Source organism: Vombatus ursinus, unplaced genomic scaffold, assembly GCF_900497805.2.
Source record: "Vombatus ursinus unplaced genomic scaffold, bare-nosed wombat genome assembly UNPS02014818.1, whole genome shotgun sequence".
Taxonomy (NCBI): Eukaryota; Metazoa; Chordata; class Mammalia; order Diprotodontia; family Vombatidae; genus Vombatus; species Vombatus ursinus.
In genome coordinates, this window is record NW_020954596.1 from 48,084,510 (window position 1) to 48,110,356 (window position 25,847).

At 35.5% G+C, this 25,847-nt stretch overlaps 1 protein-coding gene across 6 annotated transcripts in view; it reads left to right on the plus strand.

Moving 5' to 3' along the window:
- KLHL5 (kelch like family member 5) overlaps window positions 1-25,847 on the plus strand; it is a 127,340-nt gene that overhangs the window by 51,224 nt on the left and 50,269 nt on the right. For 5 of the 6 annotated variants that reach the window (XM_027836160.1, XM_027836162.1, XM_027836158.1 and 2 more), the window contains 3 exons: window positions 8,378-8,560; window positions 11,024-11,160; window positions 13,132-13,328. In XM_027836160.1, the coding sequence (XP_027691961.1) occupies window positions 8,418-8,560; window positions 11,024-11,160; window positions 13,132-13,328 (477 nt within the window). In that variant the 5' untranslated portion in view covers window positions 8,378-8,417. Of the gene's footprint in view, window positions 1-1,239; window positions 1,374-8,377; window positions 8,561-11,023; window positions 11,161-13,131; window positions 13,329-25,847 lie in introns of all 6 variants that reach the window. The other variant, XM_027836161.1, reaches the window with a different exon arrangement.

Consider the following 25,847-nt stretch of genomic DNA (forward strand, 5'->3'; position numbering starts at 1 on the left):
AAAACAGCCACCACTAATGCTAATGATGATACTTCTATGTAGTACTTAGAGTTTATAGAATATTTTCAGATATATTATGTATTTGATCCTCACAAGAACACTGTGAGGTAGAGGGCAGGCATTATACTATCTTAGAGATGAGAAAGCTAAGTCTCAGAGAGCTTAATTGACTTGCCCAAGGTCACACAATTCAATTCAGTTTAATAAAAAATAAATTCCTGCTATGTTCAAGGCTAGTGCACATGGTAGCCTTGATATGTAAAGAGAAAATGAGGAAGAGAGAAGAGTCCCTAGCATTTTAAGTGGATATCTGGCCCTTGTCCATCTTTCTGCTGAGGTAAATCTATCTGAAGACATCGATAAGAATCACACAGTATGGGCAGGCATGAATGGGTTATAATCTGCATGAAAGAATACTTACATGGATGAAATCACAGATCCATTTGAGAATTTGAGTACATAAAAGGGACACAACCAATAAGATCTTTGGATTTTATATCTCATCTTCTTTTCTTTGCATCGTGTTTTTTCTCAGCTACTTGAAGAATAATGATATGTTTTTCACTTGCACGCTAGCTATATGAAGATTCTGGCCTGAACCTTATTCTAATACTAGGGATATATGTGTAAGTCTGTGTATGTTTTTATGTGTAATTCATGGCCTAACATGGGACTGAACTCAAAGTTAAGTCTTGGGGGCATCTCTAAGAATCGTATCTCTTCTAGCTCATTTTGTTTCTATCCATTGTTTCTCATGAGGACCTCATCATATTGCTCGTGTCTAGGTGTCTCTACTGCTTAGGTAAAAGGGTCCCCAGTGTCTTTATTAGGATGCAAGTTAGCATACTAGATACAAAGGAATCCTAATTTCCATGCCATAGAACATGCAACAAAAAAAAATCACAGTAGCCCATAAATAGGCAATGTAATTCTTACTCCCTTCCTGGTGAGACCCAGCTTCATCCTAGGGATCTTAAACAATGTATAGCCTCATAGTATTACCTTAAGAATTAGATTCCTACTTTAAAGAAAATTGAATTTTGGGTTGGTAAAGAGACAACTCCTCATACTCTATTGGACCTCTGTGATCCAAATAATTTATAGTAGTACTCCAATATTCCAATTGATCCATCATCTCATTAATGTGAATATTCCCTCGGGTGAAACAGATTACAACTCAGCCATGCCTGCCTGTCCTATATAACTCTTATCTATGTCCTTCCATAAAATTGCCGTGAGGGTCCACCCAGTGTTCTAGGGGATCTTCTTCACATCTTCGCACATTTCATGGATATCCGTGGAGTACAGGCATACCATGGAGACGTTACAGGTTTCGTTCCAGACCACTACGATTAAGTGAATATCTCAGTAAAGTGAGTCATACAAATTTTTTGGTGCATATTAAAGTAATGTTTACTCTATGCTGTAGTCTATTAAGTGTGCAATAGTTTGTCTAACAAAACAATTTATATATCTTAAGTTAAAATACTTTATTGCTAAAAATGTTAACCATCATGTGAGCCTTTAGCAAGTCATAATCTGTTTATTGGTAGAGGATCTTGCCTCAGTGTTGACAGATGCTGACTGACCACAGTGATTGATAATGTCACAGACTGCAAAGATGTCAGGAAGAATGAAAACTGAGAAAAGACCATTGGATTTGCTAATTAAAAGATCTTTGGTAATTTTGGAGATAGCAGTTTCAGTTGAATAATGAGGTCAGAAGTTAAAATGTAGGAAGTTAAGAGAGTGAGAAGAGAGGAAATGGAGGCACCTATTGTAGATGGCCTTCTCAAGGAGTTTAATCACATAGGGCAGAAGAGATACAGGATGATGGTTAGCAGGGATGGAAGGATCAAGTGGGAGTTTTTTGAGGATGGGGCAGATATGGGCATATTTGTAGGAGGTAGAGAAGGAGCCAGCAGACAAGAAGAGATGAAAGATCAGTTAGAGAATGAGGATGGTAGAAGATAAGCAAAAAAGCAATAACATTAAAAGAAATAATGCCCTCCATATAGGGAAATATATATACATATGTGTGTATACATACATACATACATACATATATGTATATGTATATCAAAGATAGGATGAATAGAGACAAGCTTAATGATTATAGGTCTCCCAGAAGAACATGACAGGTCAAAAAATTTGAACACTATAATGCAAGAAATAATACAAGGAAACTGCCTAGGATTTTTGAACACAGAAAACAAAATGCCAATCAAAGGAATCCACAGATCCTTCTAGGAAAAAGCCCAAGGCCACAAACTCTAAGACACATAGTGGTTAAATTTAACAGTGCCATTGAGAAAAAAAAATTTCAGCAAGTGACCAGGAGAAAGACCTTCAAATATAATGGAAAAGAAAATTTAATAACCAAGACTATTCTGCACCTAGTGGAAAATGTAGGAGAGAATGGAATACTACATTTGTCAGAGCAATGAAGCTCCAGATGCAACCCAGTGTGACCTAACCTGCACTAAGCTTAACCACAAAAGGAAAAAAAAAGATGGATGTTCAATAATAAATTCATTCCAAGCATTCTTTAAAAGGCTCAATGCATTAAGTCTAAAGTAGCTGAGAGAAAGTAAGAGTAAGGAAGTAGTAAAGCAACAGATTATAATGACCCAGAGGCGAAAGAATAGCCTGATTAGGTGATGTTATTTTCTTTTCGGTAATACAGAAATCACCTACTCATCAACAATAAGTCAAAAAGTAAACAGCAAAAAGGTACCACAAGGGAGAGAAAGGAGATATTTTGTGCTGGTCAAGTCAAAAAAATCACCACTACCATCTCAGGCCCTGATTGAGCTAGCCTAGAACCCTGAACTCAAGAGTCTTGAGAATAACAGTGCTCCTCAGACCACTGGTCCCGTTTCCAGCCTGAGCCATACAGCCATCATTGAGGGGAGTAATCACTGTGGCAATATGGCACAGTTAGTAAAATACTATACTTCAGGAAAAAAAGAAATAGGTAAAGGGGCCATCTTTGCTACCATCAACACAGTTAATGCCACTGATAGGCAAGTAAGCCTGAAAGCCCTGGGAGTGGCAGCAACCCTTTTTCAAAATATCACTCACACTTCTATCCCAGCCCCTTCAGCCATGATCTGGGAGATACAACCTCACAACGGCTTAACTGAAGACCTAGAAAAGAAAGTTGTCACCATTAAAATCCTTGGTACTGTCAAATGGTTCAGCATCAGAAAGTGATATGATTTTATCTTTGGAAATGACGTGAAAGAAGAGGCACTACCATCTCTGCTGCTGCACCCTAAGGACCATGGGACCTTTCCATCTGACTTGCAGCTGAAAGTTTCTGTATGTGTTGTCTCCTTCATTGGAATGTGAACTCCTTGAGAGCAAGACTGTCTCACTTCAGTTTGTATCTCCAGATCTTATTTATTCATTCACATAGCAATGAACTGTTTTTCTCAGAGTCATAGAGTCTTAGAATTGAATGAGAATTTAAAGGTCATCTACTACAACCCCAAATAAAATAAATGAATCTCTTTTAAAAGATCTGTCCCCTACTTGTATGCTTCCAGAAGAGGGGATTTGGCTACCTCAGAAGATAACTGATTTCATTTTTGGACAGCTCTAGGCAGAAGTTACTTAATTAACTGTGGCCAAAATCTGTCTCCCAGTAACTGCCACTTGTTAGTTCAAATTCTGTCCCCTGGGGGACAAAAGAACATTTATTCCCCCTTCTAGGAGGTAAAGGAATAAGCATTTATATAGTACCTACTATGCATCAGATACTGTGCTCAGCACTTTTTCAACAAATATTATCTTTGGGGGCAGCTAGGTGGCGCAGTGGATAGAGCACCGGCCCCAGTGGATAGCAAGGGAGCATGGCTACTGGGGCAACTACGTGGTGTAATGAATAGAGCACTGAGCCTGGAGTGAGGAAGATCTGAGTTCAAATGTGACCTCAGACACTTACTCTGTGACCCTGGGCATGTCACTTAACCTCTGTTTGCTTCAGTTTCTCCATCTTTAAAATGGAGATAAGAACAGCACCTACCTCCCAGGGTTATTAGAATCAAATGAGGTAATACTTGTAAAGCACTTGAGTATAGTGCCTGACATATATGAAGTGCTAAATAAATGTTAGCTGTTATTGTTATTATTAGTTATTACTGGATCAGTAGTTTGGAGAGATGCGTTTAAGGAGCCAAAGGCAAATGGAAAGGGCAAAGATAAAGTTGTGAAACTAAGAGTAGGATTATATTAACGGAGGATTAAGCCAAATTCCAGAGAGCCAAGTAGCACAGCCCTATTCTGATATATAAGCATGATTATGAACATAGATGATACTGGTGAAATAAGTAGGAGAAAGCTTAACTAATTGTCACAGAGAGATAATGTGTTTGGTTAGCAAATGATAACATTTGAAGTTTGATCTTTTAAAGCTGCTTCTAGGGGCAGCTAGGTGGCGCAGCGGATAAAGTACCATCCCCAGATTCAGGAGGACCTGAGTTCAAATTTCACCTCCGACTGTAACACTTACTAGCTGTGTGACCCTGGGCAAGTCACTCAACCCCATTGCCTAGCCCCCCCTCCCAAAAAAAAAGCTGCTTCTGCCTTGAAAACAAATAGAAGTATTTGAAATGTTAGTTCATTTGTCGCCACATCCTTTGTTCTTGAAGAGGACCGTGGCATCAGGAAGGTGGTGCATGACTTGCACAGAGGGACTATGTTAAGGGCTATTAAGGGGTCCCCTGAACTTGTCTTTTTATGTTGCCATATTTTCCAGAAACACTGGATTTACTTTAGTGGATCTGTGATTTTATGAGTATGGGCATTCCTTCTACCAGTGAATATTGAAGCTTATCTATTCCTTCTTATCCTTCATGTTCTTCCATATATCTTTAATAAAGTAGCTATCCAATGTGATGGAAACCTTTGTCTAGGTCTTTTAACCTATACCTTAAAATACTTCAGTTATCATTTTATTAAGTATTATGATAATAGAAGCCCAAATTACTTTTATCTGCTATATATGTGTGTGTGTGTGTGTGTGTGTGTGTATAGTAGCGGAGCTTCATAATTACCTTAAATTAAATTAAATATATTTACCAATTGCATATTTTAATTTTGTATTGTTAGGTTATTCAGTATGTATTAAAATATCAATAATTACCTTTGCTAAAAATAATGAATTATTTCTAAATTACTATTAACCACAATAAAAATAATTCATACTCAGGATGCTTTTCTCTTGAGAGCTGAGTGTGATTTGATCAAGATGCCTCTGATTACATTTGTTTTAGAAAGTTCTTATCTATTCATAGTTAGATGGTACATTTTTTTCTTTCAGTTACTGGTTTTTAGTTGTTTTACTGACACCTTCATACACTCATAGATTTAGAGCTAGAAGGAACTTCAGAGGTCATCCAGCCCCATATCCTTCTTTTATAATTGAGTAAACGGACCTAAAGAGGTTAAGTGACTTGTCCAAGGTCACACAGGTAATAAATGGTAGAGAGCCAGGATTCACATTTAGGTCACAGAAGCACAGATTTTGAGGGTTGGAAGAGGTATCATTGCCTATCTAATAACCTGTATCTAAAAGAAATTCCTGACGAGTGGTCATCCAGCTTAAATACCTCCAAGGAGGGGAAGCCACCACATCTAAAAGCAGCCCATACCACTTTTGGATAGCACTTGCTGTTAGGAAATTTTTCCTGACATTAAACTTAAATTTGCCCCTTTGCAACTTTTACGCATTTCTCCTGGTTCTACCCTTTGAGGCAAACAGAACAAGTGTAATTTCTTCCATATAACAGCCCTTTAGATGCTTGAAGATAGATATTCTGTTTCCCCTGCATCTTGGCTTTCCCATATTAAATATCTTTAGCTCCTTCAAGTGATCCTCATATGACATGGAATCAGTATCCTTTATCATTCTGGTTGTCCTTCTCTGCACACTTTCCAACTTATTGATGTCCTTCTTAACCTGTGATGTCCAGATGAGGTCTGACTAGGACAGAGTACAGAGGGACTACGTTAAGAGCTGTTAAGGGGTCTTGACATGAACGTGTCTTTTTATGTTGCCATATTTTCCAGAAACACTGGATCGAGAGTATTAAGGAGGCCCTGAATGTGTCAAGGATGAAGCCCCCGGCTGACATAATTTGTTTGCACCCCAAGCTGGATTGCCTGTGTGTCCTTGGGAGGCAAGATAGGTGCCAGCCAGTGTGGGGAAAATGCTTGTGGGATCCTTGCAGATAAGCAGACCCTCTTATCTTCATAGTGTAGCAGTTCCCAAGAGGAAAGAATATGGCTTCTGCCATTGCCTTGATCCTCCCCTTTGGGAAGGGTTATTTTACCTTTCCCCTCACATGCCATGCCCCTTCCTATTTTCTCCTCCTTTTTTTGTACTGTCATAAATATGCAAACTTCTGTAAAAACTGTAAACTCTTTGAGTTCCAGTGCATGTTCATTTCTCTTGTAATAAACCTGGTTTTCACATAAGTCTCCTGACGTTGTGATTGCCTGTTGACACCTCTCACTTTCTTATTCCTGGAAGCTCTGCCTCTCTTAAAGCAGCCCAGGACCACATTAGTTTTTTGCTCCATGGCACTACTAAGTCACATTGAAGTTTTTCAGACAAACTGCTACCTAAGCATGCCTCTCCTGTTTTATAGTTTTGAAACTGATATTTTGTAACCAAGTATAAAGATTTACATTAATAATCCCAAATGAATGTCTTCTTATCTGATTCAGCCCAATGCTCTAGCTTATCAAGATTTTTAGATCCTGATTCTATCATCCAGTGTTTTAGCTACCTCTCCTTTGTGTCATCTCCAAATTCAATGAGCATGTAATTAATACCTTTATCCAAATACCTGATAAATTTAATTTGCTGTTTAAAAATTATTTATAAAAACTTATTTAATATAAAAATGGGTTAAGTAATACCATAAAGTGACTATTTTTAATTATAGTTTAACTTAGAGTTTTGAAAGCAGTCTTGGTAAATGTTGGCTTAAATAGCTAATATTACTTAGTCAAATTTTAACTATTGGGAGAAAAAACTTTGGAAAATTTCTGATTTAGTTTATTCTAATTATATTTTTTTCTCAGCATTTTAGTGATTTCTAGAAATATTTTGGTATATATGACATATAGCATCTCTTCCTTTGTGCATAATTCTTACCCTGAACATACTAATAAAATACTTTGCACTTTTGGGTGTTGGATAACTTAAAAGACTAACAGAAACTTTTGCCATGATTTAGCAGACATAATTATGGGCCCACAAATAATAGATGTTTGTTAAAGAACACACCTTTAACTAAACCCTTGACACCCCCCAATTTGTAAGAAACAAGAGGATTAAGAGTGGCTATTACATTGTGTTGGGCATTATAAATGATGGCCCCAAATTTGTACTTCCAACTTTTTGTGTTTTATGTGTAATGGAGACTGTAGGGGCAGCTAAGTGGTGCAATGTTTAGAGCACTTGCCTGGAAGTCAGGAAGACCTGAATTCAAATCCAGCCTCAGACCAAACGCTTGACACTTAGTAGCTGTGTGACCCTGGGCAAGTCCCTTAACCCCAATTGCCTAAAAAAAGAGAGAGAGACTGTAGATTATAAATTAAATGGCGTTTTTATGGACTGACCTGGGAATTTAAATACCACTTATAACATTGTTTCTATTATAACATTCATTCTAAGTTCCATATAATGTATTTACAAATGAACTTTGGGACAAAGCAATTCTCATAATTTAGGGTCAGCCTGTATTTATTTTTCTGAAATAATTTAATTGCCTTTCTGTTCTGAGACAAATGAATGGTCTAGGTGACCTCTTTTAGGGATGTAGTTGTTTGATTTAGAGTTATGAATATTTAGATGGATATAGTGTAACTGAACACAGGTGTACAAATTTGAGGATGAAGCAATCTCCAATGATGTCATGTTCAGTGATAACTGAAGTTTGGGAAGGTGGTAGAGGTAGGAGTGGGGATATTCACACATGTGGAGATGACTGTGCGGAGGCCTGGTTCTGAGCAAATTAAGGTGAAAATTCACCTATCAGAGCTAAAGGACTCAGGAGCCAAGTCCAAAGTTTCAGTGTCCAAATTCTAGGCAGCATTTTTTGTAGATGTCTTGGAAGCAGAATGAAGGTAGACTAGTTCTGGGCAAAGTAAGACAAAAACTTACCTGTGAGAAGCATCCTACCTGGCAGGGAAGAAGGGTATGGAGATGAGGATGATATATTGAATATATGCAAGTATGGTGAGAAGATGGCCAGGATATGGATTATTTCATACCATTTTTAATTTCAATGTACTTCATTATTTTTATGGATGGGTATATGATTATAATATTTCAAACCAGTTGTATTCTGTATTTTTTCAGGACCTCTAACAGCAGTCAGACATTGTCATCTTGCCATAACATGGAGCCGTGTTCATCAGATGAATTTTTCCAGGCCCTTAATCATGCTGAACAAACATTTAAAAAGATGGAAAACTATTTGAGACACAAACAGTTATGTGATGTAGTTTTAGTTGCTGGTGATCGAAGGATTCCAGCTCACAGGTACAATTTTTTAAAAATTAACTACTTTTTTTAGAAAATATTTTTATTCATAAAAATATGTTTTAAATATGCACTTAAAAACTGTGACAATTGTCAGTAGTCTCTTAATTGTAAAATCTTAATAGCAAATGATTTTATCTAGTTATATTGTATAATTTATGAAAAAATTTCATGAAGAAAAGTGTTAAGCTGTTAAAATGGTGCACATAGATAAACCCTAGATAATGCCATTTAAAACTTTAAGACGTTCACCTTAAAGCAGCAGTATCACGTGGTGTTTCTGATCCTCTAAATAAATCTTGTACCCCATTATATCTGTAAGTCCTCAAAATCAGCGTGTAGAGTGTTCAGTTGTAAGAAGTGCTTAGAAGTATAAGCTTGTAGAATAAGATTGTTAAGACTATAAGAAACTTAGATCCAGCTTCAGTTTGATATGCTACTAAAAGCAGGCCATTGATGTCAGCAATAATCCAATGAAAATGATGAGCTGTCCTTTTTTTTGAGTGAGGAATAAAGGAGACATAGCAGTGATGCTTAATGAATAATAATTTCATGAATGTCATTTTCCTTTTTTGCAGTTTCAATTTCACGGTTAATCATTGCTATGGTCCCAAAAGTCTATTAAATACTTCAAGACTAATCACCACTTTTATATGATCCTAAAGGCTTTTCAAGTGCTTCAAAATTGAAGTAAAACTCACACATTATTTTTAAGAATTGTACTTGATAAGAGTAACTGACAATTTAGCGAATAAGTCAACAAGTATTTATTGGAAATATGACTACTTCCCTCAAGAGACTTACAACTGACTTGGGGAGACACAACTAAGATAATTGTCTGACTTCCTTTGGCAGGGCTTGACAGCATAGAAGCAGGAGTGGAGAAGACTAGTGGTGGGAAAGATCCAGGTTTGTGATCTGGAAAGGAATGAGTGGTAATAGAAGAATGAAGGATCAAGAATAGTGCAAAGCTGAACTAGTTATCTAAAGAGTTGAGCTTTGGAAGGGAGGAAAGTGAGACCAAAGGATGGGTGATGGCGTGGGAAAATAGGGAAAGGGAGAAAACAGGGAGTAACTCGAGGTTGTTGTGTAGACAGAGAATGAGTTTTAGAAAGATGGAACAGGTGTATCCAGAAGGACAAGAGGTTATAGTCAATATGGGAATTTTAGAGTTGTGGATTATAAAAGTGGAGCACTTGTGGGTGGTGATAAGATCAAGGGTATCACCATTCCTGTTTGTGGCTAAGGTAGAGTGAAGGTATAGATCATAGGAGTTGGAGTATCTTTGGAATAGTTGACAATATACACTGCATTTTCCCAGTTGTTGTGAGGTGATAACATATTCCCATGCCCAGGTAGCTGTGTTCAGAAATAAATTGAAACTTTAAAATAGTGAAAAACTATAATTGGAATTTTAAGAAATTTGAAGAAAAAGTAGATTGTCCAAGGAACTGAGTATATGAAGTCATCCTTATGTAATTTATTTCAAGATAATATAATAAAATTGCTGAGTCATTTAAGTGAAGAGACTTTATACTTGAAGGAATGTTGAAAGTCATCTAGTCCAATTCTTTCCTTTTACAAGCAAGTAAGGTAAAATTTATTGATGTTTTTTTGCCAGCTTTCACACAAGTGACCTAACTAGAATCTAGGCCTCCTAATTGTTAGCACCTTCAAAACTTCTAATATTATAACTGAGTATAGAAAAGTAGAAAATTTTCATTTTAAATTTTCATTTCAAAACTATTTTAATAGTGATATTCTAAAATCTACATAATGTCATTAAATGGTTTTGTGAAAATAGTCAAAATAATATTAAAAGGGGCATTTCAATGCTTAGGGACAACATTAAAAAGAGATAATCAGCTAAATAATATTAAAAAGGTCCTTCACAATTTAATTGATGGGCTTTATTTATGTCATCCTAACAGGGTTACAGCAATCTTACATGACATATGCTTGTAATGGAAAAATACAAATAATAAAAAAGTAAAATACCAGAAGTGTTTCTAAGTTCTTTAAAACAAAGAGTATTTTAAACTGATCTGCCCAACCTACCCTAAAATGTTCTATCATTTGTTTATTACTTCTAACAATGAATTTTTAAAGCACATTCTTAACAAAACTTTGGGGTTTTTTTTGTCATTTTAAAATATCCCTAGGTTGTCTCCCAATTTCATTTGATATTGAGTTGATTTAATCTACTTTGTAGTATTTTTCCCTTCTGGTTATTACTTGAAAGGATAAATCATTTACCTCAACAGAAAATGTAGAGTCAGTGATGTTAATTTCTAATTCAAAAAGGGGAACTGGAACATGAAGCAATTGTTAAATTTAAAATAAATCCCGCGTAACAGTATACTTTCAAAGGATTTTTTTAAAATAGAAGTAAGTACTTAGTAATGGACATTAATTAGCTTGGATAAAGTTATTGATTTTTCTTTTCTCCTAATGTATTCTCAGATTGGTACTCTCTGCTGTCTCTGATTATTTTGCTGCCATGTTTACTAATGATGTAAGGGAAGCAAGACAAGAAGAAATCAAAATGGAAGGTGTAGAGCCAAATTCACTTTGGGCTCTGGTTCAGTATGCATATACAGGTAGTAAATTTTTATGAAACAGATAACAGAAATTTATTTGCATTTTATTTGTACTACTGAGTAAAAAGTATACTCTATCTTTAAATTTCTCATGCCTTGTATCAGGAGGATTCCATAGACTATGACAGTTTTTTATTCCAACTATTGTTACCACATTGACATAGACCCTATTATAGTTCATACATTACAATAAGGGGCCATAAAGTCCTCTAGTTGATAGTCCAATTAAAAAAAAAAACTATGTACTTTTAATGGAGGATAATTTTTTTTAGTGTGTTTCATGAATATTTATTTTTAAATTTTTATTCATTTTAAACTTAAATACTAAAATTTGAATACATAATAAGAAAAGAAAAAGAAATATATTATAAAGTTAAATACTAAAACTTAAACACAAAATCAGAAAAGAAAAAAGCATTGCCATATGCACAGCAGAATATGAGAGGATTCAAAATATATAGCAATAAATTTCCACTTCAAGAAAGCCTATATAATAAATACTATACATTGTGTTTCAAGTTGTCCATCTTTTCTTTGCTTCCATGTAATTTTTCTTCTGTTTTCTACTGTGCACTTTTTACTTTGTTCTTTTTCCCCTTCTCTCCCCACCAAGAAGGCTACAATTAAGTGCAGATTTTTTATACATATATATGTATACATATACACACCTACATATATACACACATATGCACACAAACATATACATACATATACACATACATTCACATACTTATACGTATATTTAGATATCTATAGTCATACTCATAAACATATATATTATATATGAATTTTTATATATAAATATTATATATATAAACTCATGCGACTGTGTAAGACTGTACTGTACTTGTTTGTCCTCTGTTTCTCTGAGAGTGGATAGCCTCTTCCTTCAGAGATCCAAATCTTTCCATATTTTTCTAAGTCCATCAACTCATCGTTTCTTAAACCACAGCAATATTCCAACTTTATACTGTCTGGTTATTTTAAATAGTCTAAAGCAATATTGATTAATATGGCCAACATATAGTGTAGTTTCCCTTTATTCCTTTTGATTAAATCTATTTTAGCTTTAACTTTTTCTGAGATCATGATTACTACCCCTGCTTTTTTTCCCTAATAAATTCTACTCCTGATCTTTATTTTATGTTTATGTGTATCTCCTATTTTCTGTCCCTCCTGACTCCTCTACTTCTACCCGCTACCTTCCCCTCCTATTACTTAACTTAACCCCCCACCAAAAATCTCTCCCTTAGTCTCTCCCCCTTCCTATACTCTTAGCCTTTTATTTCTTTCTGAATTCAGAAGACTTTTATGCCCATATATATATATATATATATATATTCTCTCTTTAATTCATTCCTAATGAGAGTAGAGTTCCAGAACTACTCCAACCCTCCTCCCCCATCTAATTCCTCTGTGTCAGTTCTTTCTCTCTTACCTCATTTATATAAGATAATTACTCTTCTTATCTTTTCTGGTTTACTTTTTAGTATCATAAACATTTATTATTAAAAAATCACAAACTAGGGGCAGCTAGGTCGTGCAGTAGATTAGAGCTCTGGTCTTGGAGTCAGGAGGACCTGAGTTCAAATTCAACCTCAGACACTTGAAACGTACGAGTTGTGTGACTCTGAGCAAGTCACTTAACCCCGATTGCCTCACCAAAAAAAGCAAAACAAAAATCACAAACAAGTCGTATAATGAATGTTAATACTAAATTAAATATTTGTGGTAAATGGAACATCCATGGATTCTTCTGATTTAGCAGAAGAATCCGAGGAGCTAGAATTATTTTTCTATTTGTTCAGTATTTTATTTACTTTTAGAATGCCTTAAAATACATGAGACGAGGGAGAAAATAAGATCTCGTATTAGAAATATTGAAGATAGCTTCAGGTTTTTTATTGTTTTTAAAACTTAAGTACAATTAATATAGTTTCACAATTAACTGGATTTCTTTTCACTATTAAGGTCGTCTTGAATTAAAAGAAGATAATATTGAGTGCCTGTTATCTACAGCTTGCCTTCTTCAACTCTCTCAGGTTGTAGAAGCATGTTGCAAGTTCTTAATGAAACAACTTCATCCATCCAACTGCCTTGGAATTCGTTCTTTTGCTGATGCACAGGGTTGTACAGATTTGCACAAAGTGGCTCACAATTATACTATGGTATGTTTTTATTGGAATATATGAAATTATGTGTCTAGGAATGATTTGTTAGTCTGAAAAATGAAATGTGTAATAATTATAGTTCAGACCAAGTAACAGTAATTTCCTTTTCTCTGAGTTCCACCATCAGGAGTAACAACGCCTGTGAATACCTCTAGGTGTTACTAATAGACTTAAAGCAGTGGACAAGAAAGAAATAAGAAAAAAGCAAGAAAAAGATTAGAAGAAAGAGGAAAATGGTAGACAAAGAAATAAACATAAAGAAAAACTAGGAAAAGAAAGAAATGCATCTAATAAGTTGTGGTAGTTATTAAGAATAAAGCCTTTGTGTCATAGACTATCTCCCCTCTTCTAATTGTCTTCCAGACTGAGGTTGGTTTGGAATACTGAAATTCTATATAGGAAAAGGCAGTAAACTTCTTTATCTGCCACTTACTTTGCCAGTAAGAAAAACCTGAGGGGTATGAGGTTGGGACAGAACCCCTAGTCACAGTGCTGGTTTCAGGGCAAAGTAGGGAGACCTTGCTGTCAAGGCATGTGGTTCCTCATTCAGTCTTTGGTTAAAGACTTGGAAATTAGATGTAGCTACCAATCACTAGACACAGCCTTGGTTGCTGACCCTTGCTTCTAAGAAGAGAACTGGTGGGGCTAGGAGGTACAGGACTCCCATAAACCCAAACTGCAGCATGAGAAGGGAGCAGACAGAAAGTACAGTAAACAAGCTTTATTTATGGGAGATATACAGTGCAGGGATGATGAGGGAAGTTGGACACATAGAGGCTGGTCCTCTATGGAGTTAGGCACACAGTGTGGGGAATGTGAGTGAGATGAGTGTTAATCGGATCAAGCTAGGCATTGGTGGAAGGTCGGTGAAGCTTGGACCTAGAGTGTAGGTCAAGATTTAGTACTGGTGCTGACACATGCTAGGGGAATGCATATGGTAATTTAGTGTAGCTGATATTCAAACTCCCTGATGGACCATTACTGCTAGTCTCATTCTGGCAGATTAACCAGGATTTTTTAAGCTTCCTGAGTTAGCAGATTGGGAAATCTACTATATTCCTTACACTAACGTATCTTACTGTTGCAGGCCATCTCATCTCCTTTTTTCTATTATTCCACAACTAGGCCACAAAGTTTAAAGTGTTATTTTCCATTATGACATATTAATATATTCTAAAATAATAGTCCTAACACATAGTCTGACAATGTCATTTCCCTGCTGAAACTCCCTGTTGCCTATCAAATACAAACATCTGGTGTTTTTGTTGTTGTTGTTGTTGTTAGGTAATTGGGATTAAGTGACTTACCCATGGTCACACAGCTGGTAAGTGTCAAGTGTTTGGTCTGAGGCCGGATTTGAACTCAGGTCCTCCTGACTTCAGGGCTGGTGCTCTATCCATTGTGCCACCTAGCTGGCCTCAAACTTCTGTTTGACAAAGCCTTTCACAACCTGTCTCCAGTATACCTTTCCATCACTCCCTTTCACATATTTTTTGGTCCAGCCATATAGGCTTTCATACTGTTCCTCACATAACATTCCATTTCCTATCTCCAGGTGTGCCAGGAGATATTTAAAACTGTTTCTCTGGGGGGAAGATGTACCCACAACACACTTTTAAATTTAATCTGAATTATTAACATTTTCTCCATCACTTAAGTCTAGACAGTCAGAAAACAATAAATCAAACTCTGATTTATAGCATTTGCCAATTTCTGAAGTATAAATGTTCTCACTGAAGATTTAACAATTGACTTGTGAACCAGTTCTAGCTAGCTGCAGGGCACCCATACCTCTATCTTTACCTTTGTATAAGTTGATCCTCTTTACCTAACTTGCACTCTTCTTCACCTCTGCCTTTTAGAATTCCTAGTTTCCTTAAAGTTCAGCCCAGCCACTACTCAGCCACTCAACTCACATATTGCCATGAGACCTTTCCTGATCCTTCCAGCCTTTAAGATTTCCTCACCAAAATTACCTTGTACTTATTTGGTATCTGCTTATTTGTTTCTGTGTTATATCTCTATAGAAAATAAGTCTCTTGAAGACAAAGACGGTTCTATTTTTGTCCTTAGATCTCTAGCACTTAGCATAGTGCCTGGCATATAATAGTTGCTTAATATTGATTAAGGAAACAGAACAGCATTTCAGGACTATCAGTAGAATCAACAATTTTCTGATTTCTGGATCTTTAAGGCAGTGCTTCCCTTAATATTTTTCATTCTGTAGCATACCTGTGATTTTTAGAATATGTTCCCATGGCTATTGATAAAAAGGGTAGAAGAGAAGTAGATTATACATTAACAACACATAACTATAGTAATGAGTGTCCATGGGATAGAAGAAGGTCATATTCAGTAATTCAGATATAGATACTTGAGAGTTATGCCCCAAGTGGAATGGAAAATGAAGTGTGTGTGTGTGTGTGTGTGTGTGTGTGTGTGTGTGTGTGTGTGTTGGAAAAACAAGAGCACAACTCTTCAGGTAATCAGTGTAGGGGAGAAATGAAATCCTTAAGAAAAGTTCACTTTTTTCTCCCAGTAGTTGTGTTTTCACAGTCATTGGAAAGGTTTCTTTTTTTCTACTTACAATTTTTATTAATTTTTTCCAGTTATATGTAAAAACAATTTTTTATATTTGTTTTCTAGTAAGTGTCAAGTGTCTGAGGCTGGATTTGACCTCAGGTCTTTCTGACTCTAGGGCCAGTGTTATATCCACTTCATCACCTTGATTCCCCTTAACATTTGTTTTTTAAAATTTTGAGTTCCAAATTTTCTCCTTCCCTCCCTCCCTCCCTTCACCCTTTCCTGAGAAGGCAAGCAATTAGATATAAACTGTACATATGCAGTCATGCAAAACATATTTCCATGTTAGCCATATTGCAAAAGAAAACAGAGACCAAAAAAAAAAATCCAAGAAAAAGTAAAAAAAGTTTGCTTTGATCTGCATTCAGACTCCCATAAGTTCTTTCCCTGGAGATGGATAGCATTTTGCATCATAAGTCCTTCAGAATTGTCTTGGATCATTGTATTGCTGAGAATAGCTAAGTCATTAATTGATCATCATAATATCTTGATGTACAATGTATACAGTGTTCTTCTGGTTCTGCTTATTTCACTCTGCATCAATTCACATAAGTTTTTCCAGGTTTTTCTTAAATCCTTCTGCTCATTATGTCTTATAGCACAATAGTATTCCGTCACAATCATGTACTACAACTTGTTCAGCTACTCCTCAATTGATGGGCATCATTTTAATTTCTAATTTTTTACTACTACAAAAAAAGTTGCACAATATTTTTGTACGTGTAGGTCCTTTTCCTTTTTCTTTGATCTTATTGGAATACAGACCTGGTGGTAGTATTACTGGGTCAAAGGGTATGCACAGTTTTATAGCCCTTCCAGTTGAATTTTGTTATTATTTTTTCTAGCCCTATAAAATAATTTTTAGATTGCTCTCCAGAATGAGTGGATCAGTTCACTACTCCACCAACAGCACATGTGTCTCAATTTTTTCACAGTCCCTCCAACATTTGTATTTCTCTTTCTGCCATATTAGTCAATCTGATAAGTATGAAGTGTTACCTCAGAGTCATTTCAATTTGCTCTTCTCTAATCATTACTGGTTTAAAACATTTTTTCATATGACTACATATAGTTTTGATTTCTTCTTCTGAAAACTGTCTGTTTATATCCTTTGACCATTTATCAATTGGGGAATGACTCATATTCTTACAGATTTGACTCAGTTCTCTATATATCTGAGAAATGGGGCCTTTATCAGAGAAACTTGCTATAAAAATTTTCCGTAATTCTCTGCTTTCCTTCTAATCTTGACTGCATTGGATTTGTATGTGCAAAGTGTTTTAAATGTAATGTAATCAAGTTACCCATTTTTTATCCATAATGCTCTCTATCTCTTGTTTTGACATAAATTCTTCCCTTATCCACAGTTGTAACAGTAACATGTTACATGCTCTCCTAATTTGTTTATGCTCTTTCCCTTTATGTCTAAGTAATGTACCAGTTTTGACCTTATCTTGCTGCACGGTATGAGATGTTGGTCTATATGCTGTGGTTCGATTGTTTCAGCCATATCTGACTCTTGTGGCCCCATTTGGGGTTTTCTTGGCAGAGATACTTGAGTGGTTGGCCATTTTCTTCTCCAGTTCATTTTATAGATGAGGAACTAAGGCAAACAGGGTTAAGTGACTTAGCTAGGATTACATAGCTAGTAAGTGTCTAAGGCCAGATTTGAACTCAGGTCTTCCTGACTCCAGGCCTGGCACTCTATCTACTGTGCCACCTACCTGCCGTGTGTATGTATATATATGTATGTATGTATGTATGTGTATGTATGTATGTATGTATGTATGTTGTTGTTGTTCAGTTGTTTTTCAGTTGTGTCCATGATTCCATTTGGTGTTTTCCTGACAAAGATACAGAAGTGGTTTGCCATTTCCTTCCACAGTTCATTTTATAGATCAGGCAAACAGTGTTAAGTGACTTGCCCCCAGGGTCATACAGCTGGTAGGTGTCTGAGGCCAGATTTGAACTCAGAAATATGGCTCCAGGCTCATTACTATCCACTGCACCACCACATAGTTTCTATCAAACTTCTTTCCAGTTTTCCCAACAATTTTTGTCAAATAGTGAGTTCTTGTCCCAAATGCTTGGATCTTTGTATTTATCAAACACTAGATTACTGTGGTCATTTATACTATGTCTTGTATACCCAATGTATTCCATTGGTCCACCACTCTATTTCTTAGTCAATACCAGATTGTTTTGATGATTACTACTTTGTAATACAGTTTGAGATCTGGTACTTCCTAGCCACCTTCCTTCACATTTTCTTTCATTTATTCCCTTGATATTCTTGACCTTTTGTTCTTCCAGTTGAATTTTGTTATTATTTTTTCTAGCCCTATAAAATAATTTTTGGTACTGAATAAATAAACTAATTTATATAGAATTGTCATTTTTATTATATTGGCTCAGCATACTCATGAACAATTAATATTTCTCCAGTTGTTTAGATCTGACTTTATTTGTATGAAAAGTATTTTGTAATTGTGTTCATATAGTTCCTGGGTTTGTCTTGGCAGGTAGACTCCCAAGTATTTTTTATTTTCTACAGTTATTTTAAATGGAATTTCTCTTTCTATCTCTTGCTGCTAGGCTTTGTTGGTAATATATGGAAATGCTGATGATTTATGTGTATTTTATAAGCTGCAACTCTGCTGAAATTGTTAATTATTTCACCTAATTTTTTATTTTATTCTCTAGGATTCTCTCAGTATACCCTCATATCATCTGCAAAGAATGAAAGTTTTGTTTCCTTATTTCCTATTTTCTTTTTTTTAGCTCTAGTTTTTTTAATTGTAAATTTTTTATTTATTTCAAACTTAAATACAGAACAAGAAAAGAACAAAAAAAGAACATTGCCATGTACACAGCAGAACATGAAAGGATTCAATATAAAACAATGAATTTCCATTTCAAGAAAACCTATATAATAAATGCTACTCATTGTTTTCAAAGCTACCCAGCTTTTCTTTGCTCCCTTATAGGTTTTTTTTTGTTCCTGCTGTGTACTTTTTACTTTATTTTTCCCTCCCACCCTAAAGATGGCTACAATTAGATGTGTATACATATGCATATATATGTATGTATATATACCTGTATACACACATATATACATATCTATAAACATATACTTATATACACATATATACTCATACACATATGTAAGACTATACTGTCCATATTTCCATTTGTCATCTCTTTCTCTAAAGGTGGATAGCATCTTCCTTCATAAGTCCAAGTCTTTCCATATTTTTCTAAATCAACCCACTCATAATTTCCTGCACCACAACAATATTACAACATAATCACAGCCTATCTGAGAGATTGTCTATGAAAGTTTTTTTCCGCAATTTCTGCATTCCCTATATTCTTGGCTACATTATTTTAAATTAAGATTTTCTTGTATAAACAAAATCAATGAAAATTATCCGTTTTACACTTTAACAATGCTCTCACCTTATAATATAGTTTAAGGTATTGAATCCCTTATGATTTCTCTTTTATGTTTACCTTTTTATGCTTCTCTTGAATCTTGTATTTGAGAGACAAATTTTCTATTCACCTCTGGTCTTTTCATCAAGAATTCTTGAAAGTCCTCTATTTCATTAAATACCCATTTTTCCCCTGAAGGATCATACTCAGTTTTGCTGGACAGTTGATTCTTAATTGTAATTTAACTCCTCTGTCCTCTGGAATGTCACATTCCAAGCCCTCTGATCCTTTAATGTAGAAGCTTCTAAATCTTGTGTGATCCTGACTGTGGTTCCATGATATTTGAATTGCTTCTTTCTGACTGCTTGCAATATTTTCTCCTTGACCTGGGAACTCTGAAATTTGGCTATAATATTCCTAGGAGTTTTCATTTTGGTGTCTCTTTCAGGAGATGATTAGTGGGTTCTTTCAATTTCTATTTTGCCCTCTGGTTCTAGGATATTAGGGTAGTTTTCTTTGATAATTTCTTGAAAGATGATGTCTAAGGTCCTTTTTTTATCATGGCTATCAGGTAAATAATTCTTAAAATTATTTCTTCTGGATCTGTTTTCCAGGTCTGTTTTTCCAATAAGATATTTCACATTTTCTTCTATTTTTTTCATTCTTTTAACTTTGTTCTATTATTTCTTGATGTCTCATGGAGTCATCAGCTTCCACTTCCCAATTATAATTTTTGAGAAATGATTTTTTCAGTGAGCTTTGGTACCTTCTTTTCCATTTGGCCAATTCTCTTTTTAAAGGTGTAATTCTCTCCAGTATTTTTTTTGTGCCTCCTTTACCAAGTTTTTCATGATTTTCTTGCATTACTCTCATTTATTTTCTGAATTTTTACTCTACTTCTCTTATTTAGTTTTTAATATTTTTTGTACTCTTCCAGGAATTCTTTATTGGGACTTTAACCAATTCCCAGTTTTCTTCGATGTTTTGCATGTAGATGTTTTGACTTCATTGTCTTCTCCTAGGTTTGGGTCTTGATCTTCTCTGTCACCATACTAACTTTCGATAGTCAGCTTCTTCTTTTGTTATTCACTCATTTTTTCCAGCCTATTTCTTGATGTGTAACTTTATGTTAAAGTTGGATTGTGCCCCTATGGTAGAGGGGCCATTGTCCCAAGCTTGAAGCCTTTCTTGCTTCAGTTTTCAGTGCCAGCTCTAGGGGTATGTAGATTTTTGGCTCTTCCAAGATGGTACGCTCTAAGGAGAAGTGTAGTCACTGCTCTCCTGGCCTGTGCTCTTATCTGCCCTGGAACTGTAACCTTGAGTAGGGCCCCTGCACCCCTGCCTCTGCAAGCATTAGTGAGCTAGTGTTCCTCTTAAGTCTGGGATTACAACCCAGAACTGTGTATGGGCAGTACAACAGGGTCCTGCACCTAGTCCCAACAGAAGGTCCCTTGTAATCTTATGACCAGTTGTCTAGCTCCCTTACCGAGTGTGGGTTGAGAGTGCCAAAAGCTGTGATTGATGATGATGAACTGCTTTCAGGACCTTCTGCTGGCACCCCAGCATGCCCAATCTGCATTGGGCTCCAAGTCCCACCACCACCCTGCTGAGACAGACCTTTCCTACCAACCTCCTGAGTTGTCCTGGGCTAGAAAAGTGTTTCACTCCAATCTTCTCTGGGTTCTGCCACTCCAGAATTCAATTTGAGGTGTTATCTTTTAAGTTGTTTGGAGGGGTATTTGGGAAAGCTCATATGAGTCCCTGCCTTTACTCCGCCATCTTCAGAAATGTTTCTTTAAAATCCATGTACCGTAAAGAAGAAAGGCAATTTGAAAACAAGATGTGTACAGTTTCAAGTTCAGTAGCTCCCTGTGTGGATGTGGTCTGCTACTAGTAATCTCTTCATATTTCAAAGCTATTTCTCCCATGTTTAACAGAAAGATTTCCTGATCCTACGCTGAGTTGACCATGAAATAAAGAACAGTCATGAGTCTCAGAGACTCAATTTAGAAACTAGAAATTGTGTCACTATAGTAACATTTTAAAAATTGGCACAATATTAGCTTAACATGTTTTAAGAAAATTGTTTTGGCAGATTTCTTTTATAACCGCCACCCCTCCCCCTGCCTTTTTTGCTTTTTAAGATTTTAATCTTACATCCCTATACATGGTAAGTTGTTGTCTTTTCCCTTTATAATCAGTTTGATTGGGTAACAAACAAAACACCTATTTCTTAGAAAGGAATTCTGTTTACAGGATCATATTTGTGTGCATTTAGGTCACTGATTGTTGACTTTAGAGAGAATTACTGCATTGACATGAATGAAATTTAAATTAGTTAGATTTTTAAAAGCTATTTTCATAACTAATTAGTTGTGGTTTTTTTCAAGGCCATCTTTTGGTATTATTTAGTTCCAACAGAGACATGAAATTGAATTCTAGTAATAATGAGTAATTCAGAGGCAGATCCTTTGGTTTTAAATGTTACTATGGAAACTACATAAAAATGTATAGCTATATCAAATCTTCAATTAAAGTACCTCCTCAAGTAATTTCATTTGCTTAAAAGCTACTTAAATATTTTTTTAAAAAATACACTATCAAGCATATTACAGCATTTTAGTTACTTGTTCTGTAGAGGAGAATTAAAGCAAATAGGAATAAAGCATAGATGGCATTTCCTGTCAATTGAGGTATGAAAATGATACTCAGGATGTGCATGGGTCTTGCAATAATGTATATTCAGATGATAATACATTCTTTTGTCATGTGAACTGGGAGTCAGGAGATCTCTGGATTTTTTTTCCTGCCTTTGCTACTAACTGACTTTCAGAAAAGCCTTTTAACCTCTCCTCAAATGAAAGGATTATACTCTGTTTTCTTAAAAGTTTGTTCTGGCTCTAAAATTTTAATGACACATTGCCTCCACCAAAGTCTTACTCCAGTATCTCATCATGGCACAGGAATGCACCTAAGTCCTGAAAGGCTTTGCTACCAAGCTGGAAAAGCTTCAAGTACGTGGTTAGGGATATACTGCATCTGCTATCTGAGAATGAAACTAAGGTCAGAAAAGCTCCATTGCCAAGTTGGACCCTGCACAATGAATTTTTTGACCATATCAATTCTCAAAGATAGGGTTTCTAATTGCATTGGTGGAGAAAGCACGCGTACTAATGAAATCTTTTTGGTTGTTCAGTCATTTCGGTCATATCCGACTCTGTGAACCCTTTTGGGGTTTTTTGGGCAGAGATACTAAAATGGTTTGCTGTTTCCTTCTCTGGCTCATTTTACAGATGAGGAACTGAGACAAACAGTGTTAAGTGACTTGCCAGGGTCCCACAGCTGGCAAGTGTCTGAGGCCACATTTGAACTCAGAAAGTTGAGTCTTCCTGACTTAATGCCTGGCACTCTACCCACTACATCACCTAGCAGCCCAAAATGAAATCTTAGTGTCCTGAAATATTGAAGTATATAGGGGCAGCTAGATGGCACAGTGGATAGAGCACCAGCCCTGAAGTCAGGAGGACTTGAGTTCAAATCTGGCCTCAGACCAAACACTTGACATGTATTAGCTGTGTGACCTTGGGCAAGTCACTTAACCCCAACTGCCTTACCAAAAAAAAAAAAAAGAAATTAAGTATATGGTTCACCATATCATTACACTCCTTTAAAGGTAGGACATATTTAAGTTAGTTGATAAACATTAAATATCTACTATGTGCCAAGCACTATGTTAAGTGCTGGAGATACAAAAAGAGCCAAAAGATAGTCCCCATCCTCAGGGAGCTCACAGACTGACGGAGGAGACAACAAGCAAACAAATGGGTACAAACAATCTATATCCAGGATAAACAGGAAATAATTAGTAAAGGAAAGGCACTGAAATTAAGAGGGGCTGAGAAAGACTACCTGTAGAAAATGGGATTTTAGTCAGGACTTTAGGGAAGTCATTTTGGTGGCTGAGTGGAGGATAGATTGGAGTGGCTAGAGATGAGTCGGGTGACCCACTAGAAAGCTATTGAAATAGTCCAAGCCTTAGAAAATGAGGATCCACACCAGAGTGGTAGCGGTGTCAAAGGAGAAAAGGGGACATATTTGAGAGATGTTGCATCAGTAAAATCAACAGGCCTTGGCAACAGCTTGGATATTGGGGGTGAGAAATAGAAGAGTTGAGGATGACACCTAAGTTGTGAGCCTGAGGGACTGGGAGGATAGTGTTGCCCTTTTCAGCAGTAGGGAAGGGATGAGAGAGGGAGTGTTTAGGGAGAAAGGTAATGAGTTTGGTTTTGGACATGTTGAGTTTAAAATGTCTCTTGGACATCCAGTTCTAGATGTGTGAAAATCTAGTTTAAGAAACAAACATTTGATGGAAGAATCAAAATTGCTTTGTCAAAGGATATAAACAGGCAGTTTTCAAAGGAAGAAATCCAAGTTATCAATGACCATATGAGAAAATGCTACAAATCACCAATAATAAGAGAAATGAAAATTAAAGTAACTTGAAGTTCTACCCATCAGATTGTCAAAGAGGAAAAGGGCCCATATGTACAAAAGATATTTATAATAGCAAAAAAACTGGAAACTAAGAGTATACTCATCAACTGGGGAATGGCCAAACAAATTATGGTATAAGAATATAATGGAATATTATTATAACATAAGAAATGGCAAAATGGATGGTTTCAGAGAAAACTGGGAAGACCTATATGTACTGATGCAGAATGAAATGAGCAGAACCAGAACAATTTACACAGTAACATCATTATTGAGAGACTTGAGAACTCAGATCAATGCAATGACAAACCACAATTCCAGAGGTCTGAAGATGAATTAAACTACCCATTTCCTTACAGATGAGGGAATGGACTCAAGATTCAGAATGAGACATGCATTTTTGAACTTGGCCAATGCAAGAAATGGCTTTTCTAGACTAGGCATATTTGTTATGAGGGTTTTATTTTTTTTCTGTCGTTCATTTGGACAGAGAGAATAAAGTAGGAAAAAGAGAAAGCTTGTTAGTTGAAAAATTTTTAAAACTCAGATACCCCCAAAATAATAAATAAATAGCTGCATAATTTTTAACCAGTTCTTTTGAACTATTTTTCCTAATAAAATGTGTCATGTTTTTTATAAGTTCTTCAACAGCCGATTTTCACTTATGTAAGTTCCCTTTTAAAACCAACAGTTCAGCTGGAATGGGCATTTCCCCAAAACATTGAGATCTATTATTGAATAATCTCAGATGGTGCAGCTGTACTAAAAAAGCCTGTTTCTCAATGAACAATTTCCATTAATGTCATTTGAAAGTGTTGCATAATTTCCATCCGTGCTACATAAAGATGATTTTGTAGGAGAGCTTTGAATACCTTTTATATGTAAAATGTTTAAGTAAGATGGTACTTTACTAGAACTAATCAGTGTTTTACTGCATAGACAGCTTGTGTAGTAGATAACATGTCAAAGTTGAAGTCAGGAAAAATCTAAGTTCAAATTCTGCCTTAGATGCTTGCTGGCAGTATATCCATGGACAAGTCAGTTAACTTCTCTCAATTCAGTTACCTCATAGGTAAAATAGCTGTAACAATGGCACCTAACTCACAGGGTTGTTGTAAAGATCAAATGAGATAACATATATAAAGCACTTTATTAAGGTGCTTTATTAGTGTTAACTTAGTATTGTTATTATTGTTGGTCCATTTATCATTTAAGAAATATGGCTAAATATGTCTACATGTAGTTCAAGCTACAGTTGTCATGCATGTTTAGTATTTGACTTAACCTGGACAAGTTTCCTAAATGTCTCTGTTCTTTATCTTTATACTTTTTAATCATATTCTTCAGATTGTTAGGATATATCAGGTAAAACTAATAAAATTTCTGTGCATAGTAATACATAAAATATCATAAAATCACAGTGTTCATAAAACATTAGATCATGTTATAAAATTATTGAATGTTATTTTAAAAGCCCACGTATAATTTAAGTATGCCTTTGAGTAGAAAATTGAGGATAAAAATTTCTCTCTTTTATTTTACTGGCAAAAAACATTATTAGACTCTTGCTGCCATCTCTTTATAAAATCAAAGTCCTTGTCTTTTTCTATGGTGATTTTTGAGCCATTATCATTAACTTCATATTGTTAATGTAAGGGAGCCATGCTTCAATTTTTTCTCTTGGAATAGTGTATTCTTAGATAATATTCTAAATCTTGTTTTCATTGCTTTGTATCTTTTTTAATCTTCAAATTAGTTTATAATGATATATTTTTGTCAATATTAAACATTTGAAATTAATTAAATATATAAATTTTAACAAGCTACAGTGATTCAAAATCTGATTTTTTCAAATAGTATGTTTGCTTGTGCTTTTTTTCCTTTTTAAAAGGCTGAGTGTGTATGTGTATATGCATGCACAAACATATGGTTGTAGATATAAACTATCTACATGTTTTGTAGTCATCCTAATTTAGTATAATAATTCAAAGTATTTCAGTTGGT